Below are 14,381 nucleotides of genomic sequence, written 5' to 3'. Positions count from 1 at the left end.
TACCAAGAGAAATGAACTGTGTTCAGTAGGACTTTGGTCCACATCGCCGTCAGCAGGCGGAGGCAGCGTGGACTCGAGGTTTTGGTGTATGGACTCACCGTGGTGATGGGATACAACGGGTTCTGGATGGACAGCAGCAGGACCTTGTTTTTGCTGCTTGGGTCGTCTGCGTTGGTTGGTCTGGTGATTCTCTGGCTGGTGGAGAAGTTGAAAAAGGCCTGTTGCTCGGCGATGTAGACGGGTTCGCGGGCTCCTCGTGTCACGCAGCGCTCTGCGCTTTCCACGCTGTCGAACTCCACCAGAGCCTGCCGCTTAAACGGCATCATCATGACGTAGCTGCCGACACAGTAGACAGGTGGAGGTGAGAGGTCTGGAGCGGACGTCTCTGTCCAGGACCAGAAGAGGTACCAGACAGGATGCTGAAGCTCCCAAAGAAAACAGCTGGACATGAGGGGTTTTATCTACTTTCTAAATCTCGCTGAAAAAATCAATTCAGTTAAAATACTTTTGACAAAAACACATTCAATACCTCAGGATCGATACCTCAGGATCGATATCACAGGATTGGTATCTCTGGATCGATACCTCTGGATCAATGCCGCTGGATTGATACATCAGGATCAATACCTCAGGATCGATACCTCAGGATCAATACCTCAGGATCGATACCTCAGGATCGATACCTCAGGATCGATATCACAGCATCGGTACCTCTGGATCGATACCTCTGGATCAATGCCGCTGGATTGATACATCAGGATCAATAACTCAGGATCGATACCTCAGGATCGATACCTAAGGATCGATATCACAGGATCGGTATCTCTGGATCGATACCTCTGGATCAGTGCCGCTGGATTGATACATCAGGATCAATACCTCAGGATCCATACCTCAGGAGCGATACCTCAGGCTCGATACCTCAGGATCAATGCCACAGGATCAATACCTCAGGAATGATGCCTCAGGATTGATGCCTCAGGTTCGATACCTCAGGATCAATACATCAGGGTCGATGCCTCAGGTGTGATACCTCAGGATCGGTACTTCTGGATCAATACCTCTGGATCAATATCTCAGGATTGATGCCTCAGGACTGATACCTCAGGATCGGTACTTCTGGATCAATACCTCTGGATCAATGCCACTGGATTGATACATCTGTATCAATACCTCAGGATCGATACCTCAGGATCGATACCTCAGGATCAATACCTCAGGATCGATATCTCTGGATCGATACTTCAGGATCAATACTTCAGGATTGATACCTCAGGATGATACCGCAGGATCGATACCTCAGGATTGATACCTCAGGATCGATTCCTCAGGGTCGAGACCTCAGGATCGAGACCTCAGGATTGATACCGCAGGATCGATACCTCTGGATCAAAGCCGCTGGATTGATACATCAGGATCAATACCTCAGGATCAATACCTCAGGATCGATACCTCAGGATCGATATCACAGGATCGGTATCTTTGGATCGATACCTCTGGATCAATGCCGCTGGATTGATACATCAGGATCAATACCTCAGGATCGATACCTCAGGATCGATACCTCAGGATCGATATCACAGCATCGGTACCTCTGGATCGATACCTCTGGATCAATGCCGCTGGATTGATACATCAGGATCAATACCTCAGGATCGATACCTCAGGATCGATATCACAGGATCGGTATCTCTGGATCGATACCTCTGGATCAATGCCGCTGGATTGATACATCAGGATCAATACCTCAGGATCCATACCTCAGGAGCCATACCTCAGGCTCGATACCTCAGGATCAATGCCACAGGATCAATACCTCAGGAATGATGCCTCAGGATTGATGCCTCAGGTTTGATACCTCAGGATCAATACATCAGGGTCGATGCCTCAGGTGTGATACCTCAGGATCGGTACTTCTGGATCAATACCTCTGGATCAATATCTCAGGATTGATGCCTCAGGATTGATACCTCAGGATCGGTACTTCTGGATCAATACCTCTGGATCAATGCCGCTGGATTGATACATCTATATCAATACCTCAGGATTGATACCTCAGGATCAATACCGCAGGATCGATACCTCAGGATCGATACCTCAGGATCGATTCCTCAGGATTGATACCTCAGGATCGATGCCTCAGCATCGATACGTCAGGTTTAGTACCTCAGGATCAATACCTCAGGATCAATATCTCAGGATTGATGCCTCAGGTGTGATACCTCAGGATCGGTACTTCTGTATCAATACCTCAGGATCAATGCCGCTGGATTGATACATCTGTATCAATACCTCAGGATCGATACCTCAGGATCGATACCTCAGGATCAATACCTCAGGATCGATACCTCTGGATCGATACTTCAGGATTGATACCTCAGGATCGATACCTCAGGATCGATACCTCAGGATCGATTCCTCAGGATCGAGACCTCAGGATTGATACCTCAGGATCGATACCTCAGGATCGATACTTCAGGATCGATACCTCAGGATCGATACTTCAGGATTGATACCTCAGGACTGATACCGCAGGATCGATACCTCATGATCGATACCTCAGGATTGATACCTCAGGATTGATACCGCAGGATCGATACCTCAGGATCGATACCTCAGGATCGATACCTCAGGATTGGTACCTCTTGATCAATCCCTCAGGATCGATACCTCAGGATCGATACCTCAGGATTGATACCTCAGGATCGATACCTCAGGATCGATACCTCAGGATCGATACCTCAGAACTGATACCTCAGGATCGATACCTCAGGATTGATACCTCAGGACTGATACCGCAGGATCGATACGTCAGGATCGGTACCTCTGGATCGATACCTCAGGATCGATACCTCAGGATCGATACTTCAGGATTGATACCTCAGGATCGATACCCCAGGATCGATACCTCTGGATCGATACCTCAGGATCGATACCTCAGGATCGGTACCTCTGGATCGATACCTCCGGAATGATGCCTCAGGATTGATGCTTCAGGATCGATACCTCAGGATCGATATCACAGGATCGGTATCTCTGGATCGATACCTCTGGATCAATGCCGCTGGATTGATACATCTGGATCAATACCTCAGGATTGATACCTCAGGATCGATACCTCAGGATCGATACCTCAGGATCGATACCTCAGAACTGATACCTCAGGATCGATACCTCAGGATTGATACCTCAGGACTGATACCGCAGGATCGATACGTCAGGATCGGTACCTCTGGATCGATACCTCAGGATCGATACCTCAGGATCGATACTTCAGGATTGATACCTCAGGATCGATACCCCAGGATCGATACCTCTGGATCGATACCTCAGGATCGATACCTCAGGATCGGTACCTCTGGATCGATACCTCCGGAATGATGCCTCAGGATTGATGCTTCAGGATCGATATCACAGGATCGGTATCTCTGGATCGATACCTCTGGATCAATGCCGCTGGATTGATACATCTGGATCAATACCTCAGGATTGATACCTCAGGATCGATACCTAAGGATCAATACCTAAGGATCAGGACAGATTTAAGACTATCGTAACACAAAAACTTGTTTTCTGTTTCAATCTTTTGATAGTTGAAATGATCAATAATCCTGCACTTTAATCTTCCAATAACACTCAAAAACATTCATGACAAACCGTCAGAATGAGCGAAGATGGGCGTCATTTCTTTGTTTAAATCTGGTTTCTCTCCGATCGAGGCTGATCGATCAGCTGTGGTCTTTACATAACTCGCTTCTCTTGTGATTGGATGTTTAATCGGATTAAAAAGACTGTGCAAACATTGGAGTGGACCGAGTCCCCGAGTGGACCGAGTCCCCAAGCGGAGCGAGTCCCCAAGTGGACCGAGTCCCCGAGCGGACCGAGTCCCCAAGTGGACCGAGTCCCCGAGCGGAGCGAGTCCCCAAGTGGACCGAGTCCCCGAGCGGTCGAGTCCCTGAGCGGACCGAGTCCCCAAGTGGACTGAGTCCCCAAGTGGACCGAGTCCCCGAGTGGACCGAGTCCCCGAGCGGTCGAGTCCCCAAGCGGAGCGAGTCCCCAAGTGGACCGAGTCCCCGAGCGGTCGAGTCCCTGAGCGGACCGAGTCCCCAAGTGGACTGAGTCCCCAAGTGGACCGAGTCCCCGAGTGGACCGAGTCCCCAAGCGGACTGAGTCCCCAAGCGGACCGAGTCCCCAAGTGGACCGAGTCCCCGAGCGGTTGAGTCCCTAAGTGGACCGAGTCCCCGAGCGGTTGAGTCCCCGAGCGGTCGAGTCCCCAAGTGGACCGAGTCCCCAAGTGGACCGAGTCCCCGAGCGGTCGAGTCCCCGAGCGGTCGAGTCCCCAAGTGGACCGAGTCCCCAAGTGGACCGAGTCCCCGAGCGGACCGAGTCCCCAAGCGGACCGAGTCCCCGAGCGGTCGAGTCCCTGAGCGGTCGAGTCCCCAAGTGGACTGAGTCCCCAAACATGCTGACTGCCGAAGCGGGCCGAGTCCAGCAGACTCTAGCTGGAGATGTACAAGCAGCAGACGAATGCAATGCCATGCATTCTGGAACACATGCTCAGATTTCATTGCAGATTTCTCACTTTTGTGCCGCACAGACACACATCGGAGATCAGATGAGTTTCAGCCAATCAGAGGAGGAATTCTACATGATGTGTTCAGGGACCATTTCCCTGAAAAGAACATCAGTAGAAAGAAAATCTTTTTGCTGGTTTCTGTCAAACTGCCGCAGGTATTAATGAGAAAGCAAACATGGTGGTAAAATGCAACGTTGGATCACAGGAGGACATCTCCAACGTGCAGGAACCACCTGCCGCATTCAGAGCAACGTTTGCGTAACCCAGTCAGTCTTGTTTGGTCTAACACGCCCTCCGTTTGTCCCTTCACACCTGCAGCTTCTCTCTTTGTGTGTATACAAAAACCGGCTTCCCCACGATGACATGCAGTTTCCTCTGTGTTTGAACACATAAAGAAGGATGTGTGACATCATGTGTGTGACTGTGATCAGAGATGCAGATAAAAACCAGAGGAGGTCCAGATAAGGCGCAGGAAGTTGCTCATTGTGGTAAAAAGTATGTCACGTTGTTCGTATCAGCAGAAGCTCAAATGCACAGGACGAGGCACTCGTCCACAACTGAAACTCAGGAAAATACAAAACGAGAGCTGATACAGCTTGATACCGCGCTCAAGCCTGGCAGCCATTTTACAAAGACTGTGGTGACAGCAAAGCTCCTGATGGGCGTGAAGGGGGGGCTGTGCACAGACAGACAGGTGGACCACTGACTGCACAGAAAAGATGAGCGGAGCCTCCATGACGTCACCTGTGGGTTTCTGAAGAGCTGAATTGAAGCTCATTGGGCGGTTCCTACCATCACCATCTTGGCAACGTCACATGCTTAGTTTCTCCAAAAAATACAGAAATGGACAAAGAGGTGGAGCTGAGAGGGGGGCTGTGAGTGTGGGGGTGGAAGATTGACACCTAACAAACTCTGAGCTTTCTGTAGCTAAGAGCTAACCGAGTTAATCCGGAGCGAACAGTAGCTAACCAGCTAAAAACCGTAGCTGGTACCTGACAATCAAAAGAACGCGCCCATTAATATATTGAATTTTGAGATGAAATTATTTCTCAATAAGAGAGTTAGAAAAAATTCACTCCCCCCACAGTTGTCATGAAGATAAACCTCACCTATTAAACCTAAAATGTTTTTTTTAGCAGTCTTTAAACATGTTTATTTCTGCTGTGAAGTTATTTTTTTTAACATGGGAGTCTATGGGGATTTGTTCTGTTTGGGAACCCCTCGTGAATGAGGGGGGAACTGTAAGCATTGGTTTTACTTTTAACTACCGGAGGCTGCACCTTGAGGTGGACACACCTACACTATGAGGTATAGTGTGTGTATGTGTACAGAAACCATTCTCAGCTTTTGATACTAATCACATGACCTGAATGTTGACGACGTTCCCGTTGGTAAACAGATAATCAAAGCGGGCAAAACCGTCCCTCATTTCTACATCACCTTAACGTTTTCTGCATCTGATGGTTTTTACTTGGACATGAAGAGGAAACACTTTATTTGGGGAACTTTCTCCAGCTGGAGGTCTGATTCCCATCCTGCCAGCAGACTTTAATAAACCTCATTGTAAATGTGTTGGGAAGCTAAATCTGCTAGCTAAACCTCCATCAGGTGGACTTTTTGGAGGTTTGTAAAACGATGTAGGGGATCATGTAGGTCTGGAACCCCAACAAGCTGTCTGACATGAACACATCAGAGCTGAACTGCTTTGGAAAGTGTGAAGTTTGCTGGAACCATGCTGGATGAGACACAACTAAAGGCTAATTAACAGTCACTGGATAACAGCAGCTAGCTTTTAGCCTCCCAACATGGCGGCGTAACAATGTGACGGCACAGAGATGGTTTACATGCACTGAATGACATCACTGAATCATTGTCATCCATGATAAACCAATAGACACTTTAGATGATCAGTAAATGCATCATGTTCCTCTGAATCTCTATGGTACTCTATCTGGGGAGGTGTGTGCATGATTCTAATCTTACACACACAACTGCTCCTGGCCTGCTTTTTAACGTTGCTATGACAACAGGACCTGCTCGTTAACGTTCCTATGACAACAGAGACATGTTGTACCTGCTGTCACTCAGAAACAGACACAGAGCTCACACATTATGAGGGTTGAAAGAACTCCTCGAACCACCAGAGCGCTCGTCGCAAACAAAAGGTCATGTCAGCTATGAGCAGCAGGACTGTTGGAGGAACGTGTGGATGTTATTTTCCCATGAAATGAACAAACTTTAAACCGCCGGAAGTTAAAAACACCTGAGATTTGTGTTCAGGTTTAAAAATCAACGTTTCCTTTTAATGTCGATGGGAAGCTTGTAGCTCACAAACAGCAGGCCGCAGCCTCTTCACAGCTGTTTCTCTTTTCTAGCCAAGCAGCTTTAGATCTGTTTTCATTCAACATTTGTATGGGAGGACATTTTGAGCCAGATTTAGAGTGTGTGGGGATTTTCTATTCTCCAGTCAGTTGCCAGACGCTTTTATCCAAAGCAACGTCCATGTCAAAATTAGCCAAACCACTTGTTCCGTGGGCGAGAGGAAGCTGGAGAACCTGGAGAGAACCCACACGTACACGGGGAGAACATGCAAACTCCAAACAGAAAGAACGCTGTTCCCCATTTTGAGAACAAACCTGCCATGTTTGTGGATGAAGGTTTAAGTTTGCGACGCCGGCTGCCTTGTTGCCTCGTGTTGGCAGAATCCCATCACTACAAGGGAAAAATCAGCATCTTTCTGCTAATTACATAAACATGGTGAGGTACAAGTCAAAGCACATTATTCTCAACATGAAACGATGGTAACATGTATGCCTGAAAGCACTTCTGCTTCTGCACCATAAAGACTGGATGCAGCCGCTCTTTCCTGAACAGTCTGGGCTCGTATTTCATCTTCCTTCTCACTTTTACACCACGTGACCGTGCAGGACGGGTTTGTGGTGAGATTAGAGCTTTTAAAAGTTCATTCTTACCAGATGTTGCCAAACTTGTCCAGCGCCTCCACCAGGTCGGCCTCCACCACGGCATCGCACAGTCCTCGGACGTGGACCACGGGAGACGGGGGGATGCGGTGACAGTCCTCCACAGTGTCCTGCAGAGAGCAACAAACTGGACTCAGAAAACAGGCAGCTGATTGGATGGTTAGACTTTAGTGTAGTTTACTCTGCAGCCTGACATGTCTTCACTTCTCTTTATTTTACTATTTAGTTGTGTAGCTGCTCCCACGGAGTCCGATCAGATCAGAGACCGCTGAGATCAAACTGGACCAAACTGTCCACGGTGGACGTCTGGACTGAAACGTCTCGTTTTGTTCTGCTTCGTTTCAGACAAACGCTCCACGACAACATTACAGGCTTGATTTTAAAGCTCCAACGTTTATTGTCCAAAATATTCTATTCAGACCAGAGATCCATCCATCCATCCATCCATCCATCTTCTGCCACTTATCCGGGGTCGGGTCGCGGGGGCAGCAGCCTAAGCAGGGAAGCCCAGACTTCCCTCTCCCCAGCCACATTTGCCAACTCTGCGGGGGGGATCCCGAGGCGTTCCCAGGCCAGCCGAGAGATTTAATCCCTCCAGCGTGTCCTGGGTCTTCCCCGGGGTCTCCTCCCAGAGGGACGTGCCTGGAACACCTCACCAGGGAGGTCCAGGAGGCATCCTGACCAGATGCCCGAGCCACCTCAACTGGTTCCTCTCGATGCGGAGGAGCAGCGGCTCTACTCTGATCTCCTCCTGGATGACCGAGCTCCTCACCCTATCTCTAAGGGAGAGCCCGGCCACCCTGCGGAGGAAACTCATTTCAGCCGCCTGTATACGAGATCTCCTTCTTTCGGTCACGACCCACAGCTCATGACCATAGGTGAGGGTAGGAACGTAGATCGACTGGTAAATCGAGAGCTTCGCCTTCTGGCTCAGCTCCTTCTTCACCACAACAGACCGGCGCAGAGTCCGCATTACTGCAGACGCCGCACCGATCCGTCTGTCCATCTCGCGCTCCATCCTTCCCTCACTCGTGAACAAGACCCCGAGATATTTAAACTCCTCCACTTGAGGCAGGACCTGACTCCCGACCCGGAGAGGGCAGAAATCCAATTTAAATAAATTGGCTTCATGAAAGCTCGAAGCAAAATATGACAGAAAATAATTTATATTTTTCTCTGGGATCTGAATCCCATGTCGACATTTTAATAACAGCGCCTCCTGCTGCTGCAGTTCTACCTGAAGACACATCCACCGTTAGCATTGCTGTCTGCTGCTAGCCAACGCTAACCAGAGAGCTAGGCTAGCTCTCTGAACAGAGTGATTGACAGCAGGAACAGCCAGTTACGTGAGCAATAAGCTGAAGAGAAGAACCAATCCGAACACAGGATAGATTTCTACCCAGTTCTACACCATGAATATTCATATATAATCTGTGGAATATTCGTGTTTCTCTCCAGCAGTAAAACCAGTATTTTCGCCAGCAGGGATCGGACCGAACCGAGACGCGCTCGCTTCGATTCGGACATGCAGCTTTCTACGGCGAGGCCGAGAACAGAGGCACCTGGCTGAACTTGGAATGGTTCGTGGATGGTTCGTGTGTGTGTGTGCGTGTGTGTGTGTGCGTGTGTGTGTGTGCGTGTGTGTGTGTGCGTGTGTGTGCCAACAACAGCTAAACTTAGACATCAGACGTGTGAGAACTCTATACACACCGGACCCCATAAAGACAGAAAACACACTCCGCTTCTCACACACCTTTGATGTAAGAGGCAAGAAGATGAAAGTAGGACAGAGAGACAGAGACAGATGTCCTCTTCATGTGTGCATCATTATCAACACATCATCTGCAAATACAGCAAACCGTTAAACCCGTTGATGACAAGCAGCCAATCAGACGCCAGAGCTCCGACCTGTTCATCCATACGAGGCAGGTACCTGCAGCTGGAACCTGATCAGCTGCTGATGCTGCAGCGTGAAGCAGGCGTTCAGCCTCCAAGACGCCTTTACAGAATGTGAAAACGTGACCTTTAGTAATCGGAAAATCTCGTCTGCACAGCGGAGCAGATGCTCAGCGTCTTTGTCAGGAAGAGGTTTAGCAGCATTACAGTTTTGCAGCTTGACCTTCTTTCTGCAGCGGTGCAAGCTCAGCGTTTCATCAGCGTCTGCAGGAAACAAGACGGTTTTTATGTGTAGGTGGCTTCAAAGCTGCCCGCCAGCCAACACGGAGATGATCTCTCATTTCATTTCTATACCTTCACAGCATCTGTCCAGCCGCTCAGAGCTTGGTCTGAGAACATATTGCTGAGTGTAACACACAGTTTGTTAACTGTGTAAACTAATCCGCGAATAACTTTCAATACCTGCAAATGTGATCAAACGTACAGAAATACCTGGATAAAGTACATTTATACCTGCACACATCACAAACATGCTCAAACATTCATTTTTTAATTACTTCTGGCATCTCAGTTACAGATCAGCAGGAGCAGTGGCTCTACTCTGATCTCCTCCCTAATGGAGCCCCGCCACCCTGCGGAGGAAAATCTTGTTGTTTTAGGATTCCATTTATTTTATGTCTCTTTTCTTTCTTTCTGTTTTTGTTCATGTTAAGTTCTGAATTGTACAGTTTTGATACAACACTTTATTTTCAGACTTTGTACAACTGTATCTCTATATTAATAAATTAATAAATATAAATAAAAGAAAGAGTCAACCGTTGTCAAGAGAAAGCAACAACTATTCCCATATTTTGTTCAGCATACGGTTGTAATAACCGGCGAAATATTGAATTCAGACGTGTGAAATTACATTTCACAGGGTTGAATAATAATTTATTAGACCTGATAAAAATAGATAAATACAAATGTATCAACAAACAATCAAACCTGTTAGCATCACATTTATACATTTATTGATATAGTAGCTGCCTGATGTCTCCTCCCCCTGATGTAGATAGACAGACAGACAGATAGACAGACAGATAGATAGACAGACAGACAGACAGATAGATAGATAGATAGATAGATAGATAGATAGATAGATAGATAGATAGATAGATAGATAGATAGACAGACAGACAGATAGATAGATAGATAGATAGATAGATAGATAGATAGATAGATAGATAGATAGATAGATAGATAGATAGACAGACAGATAGATAGATAGATAGATAGATAGATAGATAGATAGATAGATAGATAGACAGACAGACAGACAGACAGACAGACAGATAGATAGATAGATAGATAGACAGATAGATAGATAGATAGATAGATAGATAGATAGACAGACAGACAGATAGATAGATAGATAGATAGATAGATAGATAGATAGATAGATAGATAGATAGATAGATAGATAGATAGATAGACAGACAGATAGATAGATAGATAGATAGATAGATAGATAGATAGATAGATAGATAGATAGACAGACAGACAGACAGACAGACAGACAGATAGATAGATAGATAGATAGACAGACAGATAGATAGATAGATAGACAGACAGACAGACAGATAGATAGATAGATAGATAGATAGATAGATAGATAGATAGATAGATAGATAGATAGATAGACAGACAGATAGACAGATAGACAGACAGACAGACAGACAGACAGATAGATAGATAGATAGATAGATAGACAGATAGATAGATAGATAGATAGATAGATAGATAGATAGACAGACAGATAGATAGATAGATAGATAGATAGATAGATAGATAGACAGATAGACAGACAGACAGACAGACAGACAGACAGATAGATAGATAGATAGATAGATAGATAGACAGATAGATAGATAGATAGATAGATAGATAGATAGATAGATAGATAGACAGATAGATAGACAGATAGATAGATAGATAGACAGACAGACAGACAGACAGACAGACAGACAGACAGACAGATAGATAGATAGATAGATAGATAGATAGACAGACAGACAGACAGACAGACAGACAGATAGACAGATAGATAGATAGATAGATAGATAGATAGATAGATAGATTGATAGATCGATAGATAGCATTTTAGTCATTTGTAGAAAATAAGTTGTAGTTTTGATTTTCTGGTTTATTTTGGATATCAGCTCTTCCTGTGCTCATTTCCTGTTTGTTACACCTGGTTTCTGTCAGCTGATGGCACCACCTGCTCCTCGTCTTGTTTGACTTGCTCGGTTCATCCAGCGTCATACATGAAGACGATGAGGAAGATGGTCACATTTAGCCATGAAACCACACAGAAACAAACAAAAGGTGGCAAACCAGAGTGATGTCATGCAGGTGATGTCATGCTCTCACATGTGGTGCATGAGGAGCAAATGTCCTCATGTGATCAGCTATGAGCTTGTTTACTTAATCTAACATGGCGGATATGTTCAGCCAATCAGTCGAGGTTTCCCTGCCAACCTTTACTTCAGCTTCATTTGTATTGCGCCACTTCACAGCATCATCAGCACACTTTACTACCAGGTTAGCCACTACCAGCAGGTTAACTACTTTCGCCATGTTAGCCACTACCAGCAGTTAAACAGCTTCAACCAGGTTAGCCACAACCAGCAGTTCAACAGCTTCAACCAGGTTAGCCACTACCAGCTGTTAAACCGCTACTACCATGTTAGCCACTACCAGCTGTTAAACCGCTACTACCAGGTTAGTCACTACCAGCAGTTAAACCGCTACTACCAGGTTAGTCACTACCAGCAGTTGAACCGCTACTACCAGGTTAGCCACTACCAGCTGTTAAACCGCTTCTACCAGGTTAGCCACTACCAGCTGTTAAACCCTTCTACCAGGTTAGCCACTACCAGCTGTTAAACCGCTTCTACCAGGTTAGCCACTACCAGCAGTTGAACCGCTACTACCAGGTTAGCCACTACCAGCTGTTAAACCGCTACTACCAGGTTAGCCACTACCAGCAGTTAAACCGCTACTACCATGTTAGCCACTACCAGCTGTTAAACCGCTTCTACCAGGTTAGCCACTACCAGCAGTTAAACCGCTACTACCAGGTTAGTCACTACCAGCAGTTAAACCGCTACTACCAGGTTAGCCACTACCAGCTGTTAAACCGCTACTACCATGTTAGCCACTACCAGCTGTTAAACCGCTTCTACCAGGTTAGCCACTACCAGCAGTTAAACCGCTACTACCAGGTTAGTCACTACCAGCAGTTAAACCGCTACTACCAGGTTAGCCACTACCAGCTGTTAAACAGCTACTACCAGGTTCGCCACTACCAGCTGTTAAACTGCTACTACCAGGTTAGCCACTACCAGCTGTTAAACCGCAACTACCAGGTTAGCCACTACCAGCTGTTAAACCGCAACTACCAGGTTAGCCACTACCAGCTGTTAAACAGCTACTACCAGGTTAGCCACTACCAGCTGTTAAACTGCAACTACCATGTTAGCCACTACCAGCTGTTAAACCGCTTCTACCAGGTTAGCCACTACCAGCTGTTAAACAGCTACTACCAGGTTAGCCACTACCAGCTGTTAAACAGCTACTACCAGGTTAGCCACTACCAGCAGTTAAACCGCTACTACCAGGTTAGCCACTACCAGCTGTTAAACCGCTTCTACCAGGTTAGCCACTACCAGCAGTTAAACCGCTACTACCAGGTTAGCCACTACCAGCTGTTAAACCGCTACTACCATGTTAGCCACTACCAGCTGTTAAACCGCTACTACCAGGTTAGCCACTACCAGCTGTTAAACAGCTACTACCAGGTTAGCCACTACCAGCAGTTAAACCGCTACTACCAGGTTAGCCACTACCAGCTGTTAAACCGCTTCTACCAGGTTAGCCACTACCAGCTGTTAAACCGCTACTACCAGGTTAGCCACTACCAGCTGTTAAACCGCTACTACCATGTTAGCCACTACCAGCTGTTAAACCGCTTCTACCAGGTTAGCCACTACCAGCTGTTAAACAGCTACTACCAGGTTAGCCACTACCAGCTGTTAAACCGCTACTACCAGGTTAGCCACTACCAGCTGTTAAAAAGCTACTACCAGGTTAGCCACTACCAGCAGTTAAACAGCTACTACCAGGTTAGCCACTACCAGCTGTTAAAAAGCTACTACCAGGTTAGCCACTACCAGCTGTTAAACCGCTTCTACCAGGTTAGCCACTACCAGCAGTTAAACCGCTACTACCAGGTTAGCCACTACCAGCTGTTAAACCGCTACTACCAGGTTAGCCACTACCAGCTGTTAAAAAGCTACTACCAGGTTAGCCACTACCAGCTGTTAAACTGCTACTACCAGGTTAGCCACTACCAGCTGTTAAAAAGCTACTACCAGGTTAGCCACTACCAGCTGTTAAACCGCTTCTACCAGGTTAGCCACTACCAGCAGTTAAACCGCTACTACCAGGTTAGCCACTACCAGCTGTTAAACCGCTACTACCAGGTTAGTCACTACCAGCTGTTAAACCGCTACTACCAGGTTAGCCACTACCAGCTGTTAAACAGCTACTACCAGGTTAGCCACTACCAGCTGTTAAACCGCTTCTACCAGGTTAGCCACTACCAGCTGTTAAACCGCTACTACCAGGTTAGCCACTACCAGCTGTTAAACCGCTACTACCATGTTAGCCACTACCAGCTGTTAAACCGCTACTACCAGGTTAGCCACTACCAGCTGTTAAAAAGCTACTACCAGGTTAGCCACTACCAGCAGTTAAACAGCTACTACCAGGTTAGCCACTACCAGCTGTTAAACAGCTACTACCAGGTTAGCCACTACCAGCTGTTAAACCGCTACTAACAGGTTAGTCACTACCAGCTGTAAAACCGCTACTACCAGGTTAGC

The 14,381-nt window shown here is 46.8% G+C and overlaps 1 protein-coding gene across 1 annotated transcript in view; it reads right to left on the bottom strand.

The window, feature by feature from the left end:
• The window catches only part of hnrnpll (heterogeneous nuclear ribonucleoprotein L like), a gene marked incomplete at its 3' end in the record, with an annotated part of 22,885 nt that extends 15,277 nt beyond the window's left edge, over window positions 1–7,608 (bottom strand). The window contains exons 1-2 of the mRNA XM_079238231.1: window positions 7,549–7,608; window positions 99–336 (exon numbers count right to left, since the gene is read on the bottom strand). Coding sequence (XP_079094357.1) covers window positions 99–329 — 231 coding nt within the window. The 5' untranslated portion in view covers window positions 330–336; window positions 7,549–7,608. The remainder of the gene's footprint in view (window positions 1–98; window positions 337–7,548) is intronic.
• Window positions 7,609–14,381: the final 6,773 nt, after the last annotated feature.

The sequence above is a fragment of the Telmatherina bonti genome, assembly GCF_933228915.1.
Source record: "Telmatherina bonti genome assembly, chromosome: 3".
NCBI lineage: Eukaryota > Metazoa > Chordata > Actinopteri > Atheriniformes > Telmatherinidae > Telmatherina > Telmatherina bonti.
The sequence above is the reverse complement of the archived record's forward strand: the minus strand, read 5'-3'. Positions and strand labels throughout refer to the sequence as shown.